This window comes from Octopus bimaculoides, chromosome 28 (genome assembly GCF_001194135.2).
Source record: "Octopus bimaculoides isolate UCB-OBI-ISO-001 chromosome 28, ASM119413v2, whole genome shotgun sequence".
Taxonomy (NCBI): domain Eukaryota; kingdom Metazoa; phylum Mollusca; class Cephalopoda; order Octopoda; family Octopodidae; genus Octopus; species Octopus bimaculoides.
The window spans coordinates 10,155,723-10,172,496 of record NC_069008.1 but is presented as its reverse complement, the minus strand read 5'-3'; the positions used below and the strand labels follow the sequence as shown (position 1 = coordinate 10,172,496).

Below are 16,774 nucleotides of genomic sequence, written 5' to 3'. Positions count from 1 at the left end.
CCAAATGTTATGCTTGTTCATTATCTGTTTTAATGTACTTGCTTAATGATAAACCACTTCTAGCCACTTTTGATAAGCAATTTCAGCAACACATTTTTCAGTTGCAGTTCAAGTTAGAGTTTTAGTGGTGAACCAAACTGAGCCCTCATAGTATATACCTATCACATTATGTCAGTTGATGAAAATATTTTTGCATATATGCTCTGTGTGTGTGTGTGTGTGTGTGTGTGTGTGTGTGTGTGTGTGTGTGTGTGTGAAGAATTAGGCATGTAGCACATTATTATTTTTATTACGGCTGCAACAACAAAGTTTACCCACCACACTTCTCAGTCAATCATCTCTTCAAATTGCCCAGGCTAATCAAAATCAAGTTGTTCATTGCAACTATTGAATCAGTGCTATTATATGGCAGTGAAACATGTACACAGACAAAGAAATTATCAAATGGGCTACACAAGGATGTTATGAATGACCCTAAATATGAAATGGCTGCAACATAAGACAAAGAATGCCTTTATAGAGATCTGCCAAAAGTTAGCGAGATCAGGCAAAGATGGTTGTGACTATCTGGTCACTGTGTGCACTACCCTGAACTGGAGGTATCAAAATTAGTCTTGAGGAACCCACTTCATGGTGATTGGCATATCTATGAAATCTGAGTGCCATGGATTCTTTACTAGCCTCAGTTATTGACTATTCCAATTGTTTGACTCTACACAGTGTCTGAGTACTTCAAGACATGTGAACCTTTGATGCAATTGTCAAGCAGCATCAGCACAACAGTGTGACAAAACTGGACCTTTGGATTAATAGTACTATCCATCTAACAGGTTTTTACACAGTTTCTGTAATTCTTATTGGACCAATACGAAGCGATATTAAAAGACTCTTACCTAAGATATCAAGCAGTTAACTGAATCCAGGCCCTAGTGATAGTGATGTAAACGTCTTAACTCCCTGACTCTGTGATCTCATAATCACATGTGTGTAACTGGATGCACCTGTACACTCATACATACATGAGAACCATACACACATACACATATATAATTATATGGGTAGTTAGGGTAAATCCCAGCAGTTCCCTCCTGAAGCACATCTGCTTATTCCATTATTATAATCAATATGTATCCATAACTACTGTTGTATGTAAATTGAAACATTAAAATTGAGAATTATGGAAATATTTGTTAAGTTGTTGAATAACAAAACAAAAAATAGAAATATTTTCGTACTAGTTGGACCTGTGGAAATTCCATGGAATGGAAAAAGTTAAGTCAACCTATTTAAAAGATGATTTGCATTTTTATAGCATTTATAGTTTAGCCTTCTTTAAATATTCTTGATGTTCGTCTACATTCATGTCCTCGTGTCTCTGTCTGTGTTGTCTTTTTCCTCTTTTTATTATATTTTTTCACTGTTCCTCTCTGACCCATACTCTATATCTGTGCATCCTTTCTTAGGCAGCTTGCAACCATGTTTCTTTTGAAGCCAGAGTTCAGGCTAAATTAATCCTTATAAACAAATATCAATTTTTTCAACGAGCAGACGAAAAATAATTGCACTTATTCACATGCTTTAAGCAATGGTCATTATAAAAAAAAAAGTTCAACAAAAAAGAATGCTTTTCACTATCAACACACCACCACCACCACCACCATCTGCCTCCCTCTCTCTTATCATCATCATCATCATCATCATCATTTAACGTCTGTTTTCCATGCATTCATGGGTAGGATGGTTGACAGGAGTTGGCCAGGTAGAAGACTACCCCAGGCTACCGTGTCTGTTTTGGCAGAGTTTTTATGGCTGGATGCTTTTCCTCACACCAACCACTTCACAGAGTGGACTGAGTGCTTTTTACATGGTATAAGCACAGACGAGGTCTGTTATGGCATGGTTTTTACAGCTAGATACCCTTCTAAATGCCAACTACTTTGCAGTGTGGACTGGCTGCCTTTTATGTGGTACCAGCACCACCAGGGTCACCAGGTAACTGGCAAGACAAGGAATTTTGAGAGTTGAGGACAATGGAGGAGGAGATCTTGTGTTAAAGGATGAAAGGTTAGAGTGTGACAGAGTAACAGAGAGGCAGAAACAGGTGTCTTGCTATAGAGAAGATACATGAAGAGAGAGGGAGATGAAGAGAGAGGGAGGAAAGTGGTACAAGAAAGAGGACAGAATACCTCCCCTGTCCATCTCTCTCTCTCTATCTTTCTCTTCAGCTAAATTTTTAACCATGTAATAAGTATTCCTTCCCCACTCCACCACACATCATTATCATTTCTCTCTCCCTCTTTTTCTCTCATTCTTTGCCTTTACCTTCTATTGACCACGTAACCATTTGGACTAAGTGTATTAACATTTACCACCTTTCTTTACTTCTTCCTTCATCCCCCCCTCTCTCTGTCACTCTTACCCTACCTCTCACTCCTTCCACCTCTCTGATTAACTAATGTATAATGGGCAAACAAACAAGCAAATTATTATATAGATTATTTATTCTCCATTACATGTTTCATTTGCTAATAGAAATTACAAAGATTTGCTTGTTATACAGACATGTAAAGAATTTCCAATTAGAAATTCTTCAAACAGAGAAGAATTTTATATCAAATTTTATTATAACATGTAAACCTTTGTAATTCCTATGAGCAAATGAAACATGTGTAATGGAGAATAAATAATACCAAAATATTTCCATTTTTCTGTTTTGTTTTATATACATACATACATACATACATACATACATATATATATATATATATATGCATCTTGGATGCTTCAGTCCATCCATTCTACCTACATGTCTATTTGCATTCATGCATTCATATAGACACACACACAAACAAGTATATACATATATGCTCACACACAAAAATAATATAAATTCTTCTAATACAAAACAGTACAGAACTCTGGACAAATGAGATAGTGACACTGTTAAGTCTTAGAATGCAACAGTAAATGTCGATTATACTACTCTTCTGTCAAGGATATAACTCATGTAATCAGCAGCTACTCAAAAATGCCATCAAGATACTACCTCTCACTACAACATAATGTTGTTACTAAAACAATATATAATCTAATGTGAAGAGAAGACTAACCTTGAGATAAATATAAACCACATCTCTGATATGTAATACATAAACATCAACAAAGATTATTGTTGGAACATTTCTATTAAAACTTCTACCAAGTGTAAACACAACAGTGTCCTTATTTGGGACAGAAAAGAAAAATTATGTGTAGTTGTTGAGGTCAGGTGCTCTACAGATGTGAATAACTTTTTCAAAATCAGAGAGACGGAGAATAATTATGGACAACTGGTTTGAAACCTGCAACTCCTCTGCCCTGATTATAAATTCACATTTGTACCAATAATCATTGAAGCTCTTGGTTATTTTAAGAAACGTCTAAGTGACAATCTGGAAAAGCCAGGATCTTCAGGTAAAGCAAGAGCTTGACTTATTAAACATTCTACAAGTACAATCAGGACCCTGTACTACTGATTCCCTCTGCAAAATAGGGATAAAAGTAGCCTGTCAGAAAAATGAGCACCATGAGGTGGAGGAGCAGTTGCAGTGAATGCTGCTGGCCATTCTGTGGTCATTACTGTGGGGCATGGCTGAGCACACCATTTGTTCCAGGGTACGTGGCCCATCGCCCCCTCCCCTCAGTCTTCTGTTGTACATGTGTATACACATAGTAGCTACACCTGGTAGAAATAGCAGCCAAATCTCCCTCATATCGCACAATACTGTCTTATTTACATTCGTACAGATATACCTGTGTGTATGTTAGTGTGTGTGTGCGTGAGTGCATATGTATGAACTAACATGGCTAGAAGTAGCAATCAAATACCCCTCAGATCATAACCTACAATCTTAGTGAAGGACACACTGAATAATGTGGTCCAGATAGGATGGTCACACTTGGAATGTGGTTAAACAACAACAGCCTATCCAACCACACATGCACACACACACACATGTCAAATATACACACACATGCACAAGATTAAAAACAAAGAAACAAAATACACAAACCAAAAGTAATAACAAAGGAAATGGAATGGAGAGAAAAATAAAAGAAAAAAACCTTCTTCTTGAACCGGTCTCTGTCATCCCTCATCGTACACATGTGAACCTTCATTGTGTTCAACTCAACCTCCTGTCGTCCAACCTGCTCTGTGAGGGTGTTGTTATGTTGTCGTAGGTTGTTGAGTTCATCCTGAAGGTCAGAGGTTGGAGGAAGGTCGTTAGAGGGTGGTGGAGGAGGTGGGTGGAAGGTCGGCTTCAACTTCCGACTCATGTTCTTTGCTGAATCAAAGCTAAACTCCTTCACTTTCTTACAAATCTGTGGGAGATAATAATAATAAGAAGAACAACAACAACAACAGCAACAACAATAATAATGATAATAATAATGTGAAATTTTCCAGTCTAAACAGCTCAGGTACTGAAGCATAACAAACTGGACTTAATGGTGGTGGACAAGGTAAGCCATATGTGCTATACAGTTGATGTTGCATGCCTCTTTGACCCATGAATAGTCAAGAAACAAAGCAAAAAAAAAAAAAATAGTTATATACAATTCTCTTAAGTACAAAATAGTGTGACCATGGAAAATAAAGAAGGTTAAGACAGTGCCAATTATTTTTGGGTCCTTGGGGACAGTATCAGAAGGCATCAAGAGGAATACAAAAGAAATTGGAATAGAGTGCTCAGCTGAACTGTTACAAAAGATTTGCCTCCTTGGCACAGCCAGAATAATCAGGTAAGTATTAAATAGTATGGCACTGTAGGCTGCAGGCAGCAAGCCCACTATGCCTTCAAGACTCCAGGAGTTCCAGGAAAACCTGAGTTAAAAAGAATAATAATAATAATAATAATCCTTTCTATTATAGGCACAAGGTCTGAAGTTTAGCGGGCGGGGTAAGTCGATCACATAGACATCAGTACTCAACTGGTACTTAATTTATTGAACTTGAAAGGATGAAAGGCAAAGTTGACCTTAGCAGAATTTGAACTCAGAATGTAAAGATGAATGAAATGCTGCTAACCATTTTGTCTGGCATTGCTCCCAATACTGCCAGCTCGCCGCCTTAAATAACATAAAATAGTAATTAATATATTTTCATAATTTAGGTACAGAGCCAGCAATAGTGAGAGAGAAGGTTAGTCAATGCTATCAACCCCAATATTTGACTGTTACTTTATTTTATTGATCCCAGAGGGATGAAAGGTAGATGAGTTTGGTAGATGGAAATTGTGAGGAATCCTGTCACACACACACATGTAATTATATATAACTTCTTAAAACATGGAAAAACTATTATTGCAGAAACATATTGAAATTGCCAAAATGAACAAAAAGCTGATACTTTTCCATCCTAAACTGGTCAACAGAAGAGGGCCAATCATTCTGCATGACAATGCTCAACTACACGTTTCACTAATGATGCTCCAGAAGTTATGGAAACTCAGCTATAAAGTTCTTCCCCACCCAGCTTATTCCCCAGACCTTTCTCCTACCAACTACCACTTTTTCAAGCACCTTGATGGATTCCTGTGAGAGAAGGAGTTCAAAAATCAAACTGAAGCTGAAAGTGCATTCAAAGAATTCATCTGATACTTACTTTGATGAAAAGAATTTCCACATTGTTGAAATACATTGTGATGAATTTCATGTTTAGAAACGTTGCTTACTTTTTACTCAGCCTGATATATAAAATTAATTAATATAGACGGCAGCGTGCAATGTTTCACCATAAAGGAAAACTATAATTGTCACTAAATATGACTAAAGTGTTAGAAACACCTGTAATCACCTAAAAATATCGATGGTGTTTTCAGGTGATTATAGTCCCTGTCAGTATATATGTATAAAATTATGTGCTTTGACTACAGCATTAGAACATTTTAGCTCTTATTTCTAGCAATGCAGGTATTTCTAACACCCTAGTCATATTTAGTGACAATTATATATATATATATATATATATATATATATATATATATACACACACAGACATGATGGAATATCTAATATTTAGTAGACATGCCCATTGCATTTTTCAGTGCAAGAATCCTATTAGGCATGTTACCGATCAGATGACGAATATTCTCTTGCAGAATTTCTTGACAAGCTTCACACAGTAATCTTAAAAGATCTGGCTTTGAAGATGCTTCCTTGTTCTTTTTATGAAGTGTCTTGTCCATTACGTCCTAGAGGTGTTGAATAGGGTTCATATCTGGTGATAGGCTTCGCTATGGAAGCTTTTTAATGCCATTCTCATTGAACAAATCTTGTGTCATTTTAGCTGTGTGACAAGGAGCCCCATCTTCCATAAATAAAGAATCTTCTTTAATCATTTCACCACTGGAGAAGATTAGAAAGAGTCCTTTCTGCAATATGGACACATATTTATCTGAGTTTATGCTTCCTTTACACTCAACCAGTTCTGATCAACCTTTGCTCTAAATTGCTCCCCAGTCCATCACAGAATAGCTGTCATGTTTCATTGTTGGCTGCAATCTTTTCACATCAAATTCTTGATCACAGAATCTTGAAACCCACACTCGACCACTGTCAGGAAATATGTCCCAAAATGCTAGTGGCCTCTCCACCATTCCACTGGCCCAATCTTTTCTCCGCTTGATGTTGGCTGGTCGAAGAGGTGGCTTCCTTCTTGCTGCTCTGCCATAGTAACCAAGTTTGTGGAGATACCTGACAGCTTTTCTGGGACTGACATCAACTTGTTCTGCTATGTCAGAGGCCTTGCAACAAGGATTATTATCCTCCACACTTTTCTTAACAAAGATCTGGGTGAGGTGATGTGGACTCCATCCCTTCTCTGGTGAATTGCACAATCACTCTATTAACTGTAGAAAGTGGAATCACAAGGTTTTCTGTGATTTTACACTGATGATGTCCACCTTTGGAATGACCCACAATACAGCCTCTTTGCAATTCAGACAGTTTTAAGGCTTCTTTTGTACATGGCATGCTTAAACAGTCACATATAGAACCAGAAACATAAAAATGTCAATTAATAAACAATATAAACCATTACAAGTTAGAATAAACATAAAACAATGTTTTGTCTGTGTACATATGTATACATAAATGCATACACACACACACACACACACACACACACACACACATATATATATAGTTGAAATTTATGGAAAAACAGATGACGAAGACAGGTGTATGAACAACAAGCAGGTGTATTAGTTTGATGGTCAGAAAAATGAAAAAGTCTTTTACATTTCGAGCCTACACTCTTCAACAGAAAGGAATAAAAGAAAATAAACAGAGAGAGAATGAAAAAAAGTGTAGATTTAGCTGTCAAGTATGGTGAATATATATATGTATATATATATATATGTATACACACACAAGCACACACACACATATATATAAATATAATCACACACACACATTTATGTATACACACACACACACACACACACACACACATATATATACACACACACAATTCAAAAAACAGAAAAAGACAAAAGAAAAAACAAAAAACCATGAGGATGTAGCACAAGCAATGTATTAATATGACAGTCAGAGAAAGAAGAGAGTAGTTGTTTTATGTTTTGAGCATAGCTCTTCTTTGGAAACAGGAAAAACAGGAAAGTCCAAAGTGAGACAAGGAAGAAGGAAGAGACAGTGCTTTCTGGGACGGGAGAGTGTGAAGATGGTCGGTATGTATGTGTATGAGTGTGTGTGTGTATGGTAGTGTGTCTGCAAGGTAGCATGTGCGTGTGTAACAGTAACTGCGTGTGTGTATGTGTGGTGGTGTGTTTGTGTGTGTGTGTTTCTGTTTGTGTGTGTGTGTGTGTGTGTGTGTGTGTGTGTATGTGTGTGCACATGTGGTAGGATCCGTGTGTATGTGTGTTAATGTCACTCTGAAAGGTCAGTAGCTATAGTGACATGTGTGTGAATGGGAGCGTGTGACAGTGTATGTGTATGTGTCTGCATGAGTGCATAGATGGAAGGGTTAATACTGAGTAGTCTGAAGGGTGTGTGAAAGGGTGGGTGTGGCTGTGTGTGTGTGTGTGTGTCTTGGCATGTGTGCGTAAACTGAGTGGTAATGTGTATATATGTGTGTGTGTGACTGTCTCTCTGCATATATATGTGTGTGTGTGTACGTGTGGATGTGTGCATGTCTATGTGCCTCTGAGTGTGTGGATGTGTATATACATGCGTGTATATGTGTGCATTATGTGTGTGTTGTATGTGTGTGTGCATGCATGAGGAGAGAAGGTGAGGTGGAATGTGCGTGGGTGTGTCAGGGTGACCACAGGTGTGAGTATTATGTGTACTTGTGTGTGGGAGTGCGTGCATGTGTATGTGTGCATGCAGTTGCTGTGTGTGTACATGTTTATGTGGTATAGGAATATAAAAATAAAAGATAATACAAATATATAATGAAAAATAATTAGTAATAATAAAAAGAAATAAATGAAAAAGATTATGTGAATAAACCAGTAACAAAAATGAATAAAAACATCAATAAAAAATCAGTGCCAGAATAGAATCAGTAAGAGAAAAATTCAGTAACAAAAATAAATGAAAATTATAAAAAATATAAAAAATAATGAAATAAATGAATAAAAAATAAGATAGAGTAAAGGGGTGTCGGGAAAGTCATTGACAGAAGGGGGTTGTGTTGCGTCCAAAAGGAGTTTGAGTACGTTGAGTGAAAATGTAATGCTGTTCCAGGTGAAGTCTAGAGTTGGTGGATCTATGGTGTAGGGCAAAGCCGAAGACAGTGAGGTCTGAGGTGGAGAGGTCAGCCAAGTGAAAATGATAGGTGATGGGGGTATTCTTACTTAGAAGACGTCTCGTAGGTGTTCAGTGAGCTGGTCAGCTAGCTGACGGCCCGTCTAACTGACGTAAAGTTTATTACAAAGATCACACAAATGATGCTTGAAGAATGCAGGAGAAGGAGTTCCTAAGATGTAGAGGGTGTGCTGGTTGGATCCAGTGAAGGAGGTGGCGTTGGTGATGAAAGGAAAGGTGTGGCAATAAGGTCTGGAGCAAGGAAAGGATCCTAGTAGGGTTGGAATTGAGGGGGGAGAGAGCTAAGGACCAGTAGGTTGTGTAGGTTATAGGCGCATTTGAAGGGGGCAAGGGTGGGTTAAGTAAAATAGAGAACGCAGAGGTGGTGAGAGAGTGGGTGGGGTGATCAACGGAGAGAGGGATATTGAGGAAGTATCAAAGATGGTAGATGTGAATTTGAGAAAAGGGTGGAAGTTAGAAATGAAAGAGATGAAATTGGAGAGCCATCCGTGGGAGAGGGTGGTAGTGCCTATATAGTCATCTATATAGTGACTGTATAGCTCTGGGGTTGGCACAGAGAACTGTGAGAAGATTTGGGCCTCAACATAACCAACAAATAAGTTGGCAAAATTGGGGCCCATTTTTGCTTCCATAGCAACACCAGATAAATGCTGGTAAATCTCTCCTGTGAACGTAAAGCAGTTGAGGGTGAGGGCGAGTTCTGCTAGGTGAAGAAGGGTGGAAGTGCTGGGTGTGAGGTTGGGGTGATGGTCGAGGAAGTATTGGAGGGCTAAGAGGCCGTTGTTGTCGGGGATCACAGTGTACAGAGATCTTATGTCCATGGTGAAAAGGAGGTGTGAAGGGTCGAGAGGGAAAGAGGAGGAACTGAAGAGGCAAAGGGCATGGTTGGTGTCATGTATATGAGACAGGAGGGCAGTGACTAAAGAGGAAAGGATGAGGTTGAGATATTGGGAGGTGAGTTCTGTGGGAGAGTTACAGGTGGAAACAATGGGGTGGCGAGGGTTGTTGGGTTTGTGTATTTTGCAAAGGAAATAGATGGGGGAGTTACAGGGTGTTTAGATGATGATGTTGGTGGTGGTAGTGGGAAGGGAAGAAGATGAGATGTCATGGATGGTGGAGGACACATTACTGGTAGGAGGGGTGGGACCTAAGGGCAGGAACAGATAAAATATGGAGTTCCGAAGCTGACGATGTGCTTCCACCTTGTACAGGTCCACATGCCACATCACCACTGTTCCACCTTTGTCTGCCAGCTTGATGACAATGTTATGGTCACAAAAGTTGTGAGGGGCGACCGATTCAGCCTGGGTGATATTGGTCCAGAGGGATCTTTTTTGAAATTAAATCAATTGACCAGCATGATGCAGTTGTATACGAACAAGTCCAAGCTGCTGAACTGGCCTGGAGGTGGCATCCAGTTGGATAGGTGGTGCCCCAACTCTGAGAAGCAATCCTGATTGTTGTGACACTGTGTGAATGTGTGGGAAAACATGCAGTTTAATGCACCGCAGGAACTGGCTGATGTCAGTGTGGGTCCCATATATACATATATATATATATATAGATAGATACATACATATACACACACACATATATATATATATATGTGTGTGTATATATACACATACATACATATACATGCATATATATACATACATGTGGAGGTGCAATGGCCCAGTGGTTAGGGCAGCGGACTTGTGGTCGGAGGATTGCGGCTTCGATTATTGAGCGAAAATACCTAAAGCTCCACGAGGCTCTGGTAGGGGGTGATGGCGATCCCTGTTGTACTCTTTCGTCCCAACTTTCTCTCACTCTTTCTTCCTATTTCTTGAGTAACGCTGCGATGGACTAGTGTCCCGTCCAGCTGGGGGAAACACATACGCCATAGAAACCATGAAACCAAGCCCATGAGCCTGGCTAGGCTTTAAAAGGGTGCATAAATAAATACATATACATACATACATATATAAATGAAAAATGCATTAAATACTACAAAACGTACACGTAGGTCAGACACCAGAACCCTAATACTTTGTTAGTTAACGACCAAAAAATACTATAGCCCCAAGGCTATATTTATTTATTTATTGTCTTCATCTGTCATTTCAAATTACTGTTGTTTACTTGCATACGTCCACCCTGTATTATTTTGTTTGCCCAAGCCCCAATTCTCTGCAAATCTTGTGGGTACTGCCAATATACGAAGTTCCTAATCTTATCGTTAAAGGCATGAAACTAGGTATTAGTATTTTTTGCTCGATAACTGACACAGTATTGGGAGTCTGGTGTCTGTCCTATGTGTACGTTTTGTGGTATTTAATATATTTTTCATTTATAGAATAACTGAACACCACAAATCCCAACTTTTGTTAACAGTAAGTATGTTAAATAAAATGAGACAACAAAGCCAAGGCTGTGTGGAATTTTCAGGACATTTAGAAATGTCCTGAAAATTCCACACAGCCTTGGCTTTGTTGTCTCATTTTATTTAACATATACATGCTCACGCAAGACCTGCATTAGACTCCTCACTTGTATTATTATCAAACTGAGAGTTTAACTATGGTCCTTCCATAGCACTTCCATAGCCTTACCTGCCATCTTGGGTCTTCTGGATACCAATACCTCTCATACACACGCTCACACACGCACACAAGTCTCCTGGCCTTTGGCCTGGTCTATACAGTGCTCAAATGTATCCATAAGGCGCATATTGGCATGTATAATAATGCCCATTTTCCTTACAATAAAAGTTGTTAAAAGGTATTTCAATATTGCATAACATAATTTTTAACATTTATTTACAACATATCACCAAATTTCACTTCACCAATCAAAAATACGATTACATATGAGAAGGGATGTTCCAATAGTAGATCAATGTGAAAGTGTTTTGCGGATGAGATGAATTTGTAGTGAGTGGAAAATGCGTCTTGGCATGAACCGTGAATGGGGCATTTGGCGTAATATTAGAAATTGCGATTGTGTTGTGGAGACCTTTTGGCCTCATAGACATTTGGTTTCTGTGTCCAGTTTATTTGGACAGATATTTTTTTAGAGGCTATCAGCAGATAAGGTCATAATCATAAAATACACTGCTTACCTGCATTACATTATCTTCAAAGCTATCCATGTGTGGGGCCATACTACGACTTTTTGTCATTTTCACATTTCTCTTGTCTTCTATCATTACATCATCATCATCATCATCGTCATTATCATCATCATCATCGTCGTAGTCTTCGTCATGATGACGTTCATGATGATGAGGATGATGATGATCATCATCACCTTCAACATCGCCATCATTGTTGTCATCATCGTCACCATCATTGTCATTCTCCCTATCAGCATCCCTTCTCTTGCTCCTGTTTACTGCTTTAACCATACCAGTGCTGACATCGCCGCCACCACCACCACCACCAGTGTCACCATCACTGGAGGTGGCAGCGTCAGCTGCAGCAGCCATCCGTGTTACTGCTGTAAGGTTTTTCCGGCTGAGTGAGGGCAGCCCGTGAACCAAGCCATGTGTGTAGTCGGCATTTATTTCTGGCCCAATATCTGCAGCTGGAGGAAAGAAAAGAGAAAGGAAAAGGGAATGAAAATACAGTATGGCGTGATTTGAGGAGATTTGGTTATTTCTATTGGATCCTTTATAGCTATCTATACACACACACACACACACACACACACAGATATATATACACATATACATACATCCTAAAAAAATAAAAAAGATACATATATACTGCAAATAAAATAAATGTGTAGAGGGGGGGGCGCATATCGAGCGGAAGTCAGCAATGCTTGTGAAGAGTTTTAGGTCCAATAAGGCTTGCATGACACCTCATAAACCCTCTCCATTCTATTGCCATTATTCAGAGACATGCCAGAGTGAGATGTCTGCAGCCAATATGAGTTGCAGGCTCAAGGATGTGGGAGTGCCAGGATCTCTAGCACAAACCAAAGATCACAAAATGTCAAATGCCATTCCCTGCGTATATGGTTTTATATCAGAGTGACCTTCTCCTAGAGACATGCTTCAACAGAAGCTGAAGGGTGCCTCACTGGGCATACCCACGTACATACATACATGCACACATACACACAGACATATATATATATATATATATATATACACATACATACATGCAGATGTATATATACAAACCAGGAGCATATATTCTGGGTATGCTAGGTGTGCGTTGCACACTCATCTTGCATGTTCGTTTTCGTGGTGAGAAGTTGTATGTTTAAATTAATTTAAAATTCCTGAACTAAATCTAATTTTTTTACAATAACTTTTTCTTACAATGTCATCATATAACTTTGATCTTAATTTGTTTTCAAAACTAATTAATACACTTTTAGAAATCAGAAACAAAACTTAAGTCAGGTCTAATTCTGGCACTGTTAGTGCACTAAACACTACAAGTTTGGGTAGTGTCAGCAGTTTTGTCGTTCAATGTGAAAGGTTGTGCATTAATACTTTGCTCAGTGGATTTTGTGATTTTTTTCTAGTTGTGTGCTTAGGTATTTTATTTAAAATTTAATTGGTGTTGACCTTAAATACTTTTACAGTTGCAGAAATATGCACCTTTAATCTAATTTTTAGTGATTATATACTGATTAGTAACAAAATTCTACAATGAGGTTATCGAACATTTTACGTCGTTTTATGAAGATTTCATGGAGCACATCCAATGACAACCAGCCACTGATACATACATACACACACACACACATATTGGATTAGCAAGAAAGTAATTTCAGTTTTTTAGTGTGAAATAAAAATCCTTTTTTTCATACAAAGAATGAACTTTAGTCAACTATATATTTTCCATTTTGCTCATGATCCCATGCTTATAGATCTTCTGGTCCTTATTAACGAAAAACTGAAGCAAGTTCGATTGCAGGTCATCATCAGTTATTAAAATTTTACCATTCAAAGAATTTTGCAAACTTTGAAATAAATGGTTATCTGATGGTCAGGGCTATATGGAGGATGCAACATCATTTCCCAATCAGGATCCAATAATTTTTCACGAGTTAGCAAAGACATATGTGGTCTAGCGTTGTGATGGTGAAACATGAGTCCTTTACAATTTGCTACTTTTGACCGTTTTTCTTTGATTGCTTCCCCCAGTTTCATTAGTTGTTGACAGTAAACATCTGAATTGACCGTTTGGTCCCTTGGAAGCTCAAAATACACAACACCTTTGTAATCCCACCAAATTGACAGCATGACCTTTTTTTTTATGCAATTCAGCTTTCAATGTGGTTTGTGCTGGTTCATTACACTTGGACCATGATCATTTTTGATTGATGTTATGGTAGATAATCCATTTTTCATCACCAGTGATGATTCGTTTCAAAAACAAGTCAATTTTAATGTGTTTGAGAGGCATATCACAAATATTGATTCATTGTGTTAAGTGAATCTCTTTCAATTTATGTGGAACCCAAATATCAAGCTTCTTAACAAGTTCAAGACATTTTAAGTGATTTTCAATTGTTATGTATAATACATTTAACCTCTCTGCAATCTCCCACATAGTTTTATGACAATCAGATTCAATTATGGCTGATTCGGTCATCATCAACTTCAGTAGGTCGATCACAACGTTAGTCATCTTTTTTGGACTGTGTTTTGGCACTTTGACTCTATCCAACCACCAGGCAGAACACTTGCTATTGTTGAAAAGAATCCATTTTTCATCACACGTAACAATACGATGCAAAAAATCTTCAAAACAGAATTTTTAAAACCATTTCTGACATGTGTGTTCTGTTAAGCAATCAACACTATACATTTCACATATCTCTTTGTGAGCCTCAGCAGCTTTCTTGCCTTTACCGAAATTAAAGAAGTTCCGGTCTGGTGACTTTACTCTTGAAAATCAGCCCTGTGACAGACTTGAGACCAAAGTGGATAATGATGAGCTGGAAACTGTAGTGGAACTGGATACATCTCAAACTACAAGTGAATTAGCAGCAAGGCTTGATGTTTCAATTCCAACTGTATTGGACCATCTGAAACAAATTGGCAAGGTAAAGAAGCTGGACAAATGGGTACCACACGAACTGAACTAGGATCAAATGACACGTCTTGAAACTTGTTCTTTGCAGTCACAGCAAAAAAAAAAAAAAAAAAAAAAAAAAAAAAAAGAACCATTTTTACATCGTATTGTTACGTGTGATGAAAAATGAATTCTTTTCAACAATAGCAGGTGTTCTGTATGGTGGTTGGATAGAGTCAAAGTGCCAAAATACAGTCCAAAAAAGAATATTCACCAAAAAAAGCTAATGGTTGGTGGCTCAGTACTGGTGTCATCCACTACAGCTTCATGAGACCCGGTATGCCAGTTTATACATCAACCAGTTGGATGAAACAATGAGTGAGCTTGCAATTAGACAACCAAGATTGGTCAATAGAGACAGGTCAATTCTCTTGCAAGACAATACTCAACCACATGTTGCACAAAGAAGCACTCTGTCATCCATCATATTCACCAGACCTTTTCCAGGCATTAGACAACTTTTTGCAAGGAAAAAAAACTTCAAATCTAAAGAAGATGCAAAAACAGTCATTTGTGATTTCATCACCTCTTGCTCTCCAGAACTTTTCGCTGTCAGCTACTGATAAAATGACAAAATTGTGTTCATAATTTAGGTGGATACTTTGATTAACTGCCTTTTACTCTTTTACTCTTTTCAGTCAAAATCCATGCTGTTGTCACTTCAGTTTAGAAGTTTCTAAGACATCAGGAAAAAATTCTGTTTGGGTCATAGCTTGTCACTGATTTTGGTTCAGTTTTAATTTATTAGTCTTGTTTATCAAATCTTTGTATATCAAATCTAGGGAATAGTGTCTGTTAGGAAAGGGCATGAGGGAGTTGACAGAATCATAGTGGGTATAGTCATAAAACTTGTCAAGATTATTTTGAAGTAGTATAAAGTAACCGGCTGACCTCAAATCAAGATGTTAATTACCAGTTAAAGGGGCAAGACGCTAAGAAAACCAATGATGATAATACAGAGGAAATTTTATCATGAGATACTATAGGTGATTGATTTAAACAATAATGTATAGTGAAATATCAGATACGGAGATATGGTATTTAACATAAATAAATACAAAAATAGGAATCCCAGGGAATAAAAATATGCCAATAAAAGTGATAATAAGGGCTGAAATATAGGTCAATTCAACAAGTTAAATTAAAATTAATTAATAAAAATTAATAGTTAAATATAACACTCTCAAAACCAGAAGCAGGTATTCATATAGAGGTGAATGGCTAAAGAAAATCTAGGAATAACCTAATTTAGAGCCATACCAAAGCAAAAACAAGTAGAACTAGATATTTGTTATTTACAGTGAATTAGGAAATAGCTACAGGTTTGGTTCATATAGTACAATCAATTCGATTTAGAGGAAAAAAGCTTACGAAAAACTAGGAACAAACTAAATTAGAGACATACACAAAATACGAATCGGTGAAAGCAAATATTCATGTATATAGATTAAAAACTTTAAAATTATTATACACGAGATAGACATGCGTTTAAAGAGAGAAAGGGGAATACATAGGAATTATAAAAGTTATTATTTTGCTTACTAGGAGATAAGTAAAAGTACATTATAATTATATTATGTATACATAATATAACAGCCATGCTACATGGCAGTGAAACATGGGCTGTGACTGCTGAGGACATGCGTAAGCTCGCAAGGCATGAAGCCAGTATGCTCCGCTGGATGTGTAATGTCAATGTGCATACCCGTCAGAGTGTAAGTATCTTGAGAGAAAAGCTGAACATAAGAAGCATCAGTAGTGGTGTGCAAGAGAGACGATTGCGCTGGTTTGGACATGTGGTGAGAATGAATGAGGATAGCTGCGTGAAAAAGTGCCACTCCCTAACAGTTGAGGGAACCCGT

The 16,774-nt window shown here is 37.8% G+C and overlaps 1 protein-coding gene across 3 annotated transcripts in view; it reads right to left on the bottom strand.

The window, feature by feature from the left end:
- Nucleotides 1–4,008: 4,008 nt before the first annotated feature.
- Nucleotides 4,009–16,774, bottom strand: part of LOC106870703 (coiled-coil domain-containing protein 1) — a 299,527-nt gene continuing 286,761 nt past the window's right edge. For all 3 annotated transcript variants that reach the window (XM_052977601.1, XM_052977599.1, XM_052977600.1), the window contains 2 exons: nucleotides 11,936–12,399; nucleotides 4,009–4,362 (listed from right to left, as the gene is read on the bottom strand). In XM_052977601.1, coding sequence (XP_052833561.1) covers nucleotides 4,024–4,362; nucleotides 11,936–12,399 — 803 coding nt within the window. In that variant the 3' untranslated portion in view covers nucleotides 4,009–4,023. The remainder of the gene's footprint in view (nucleotides 4,363–11,935; nucleotides 12,400–16,774) is intronic.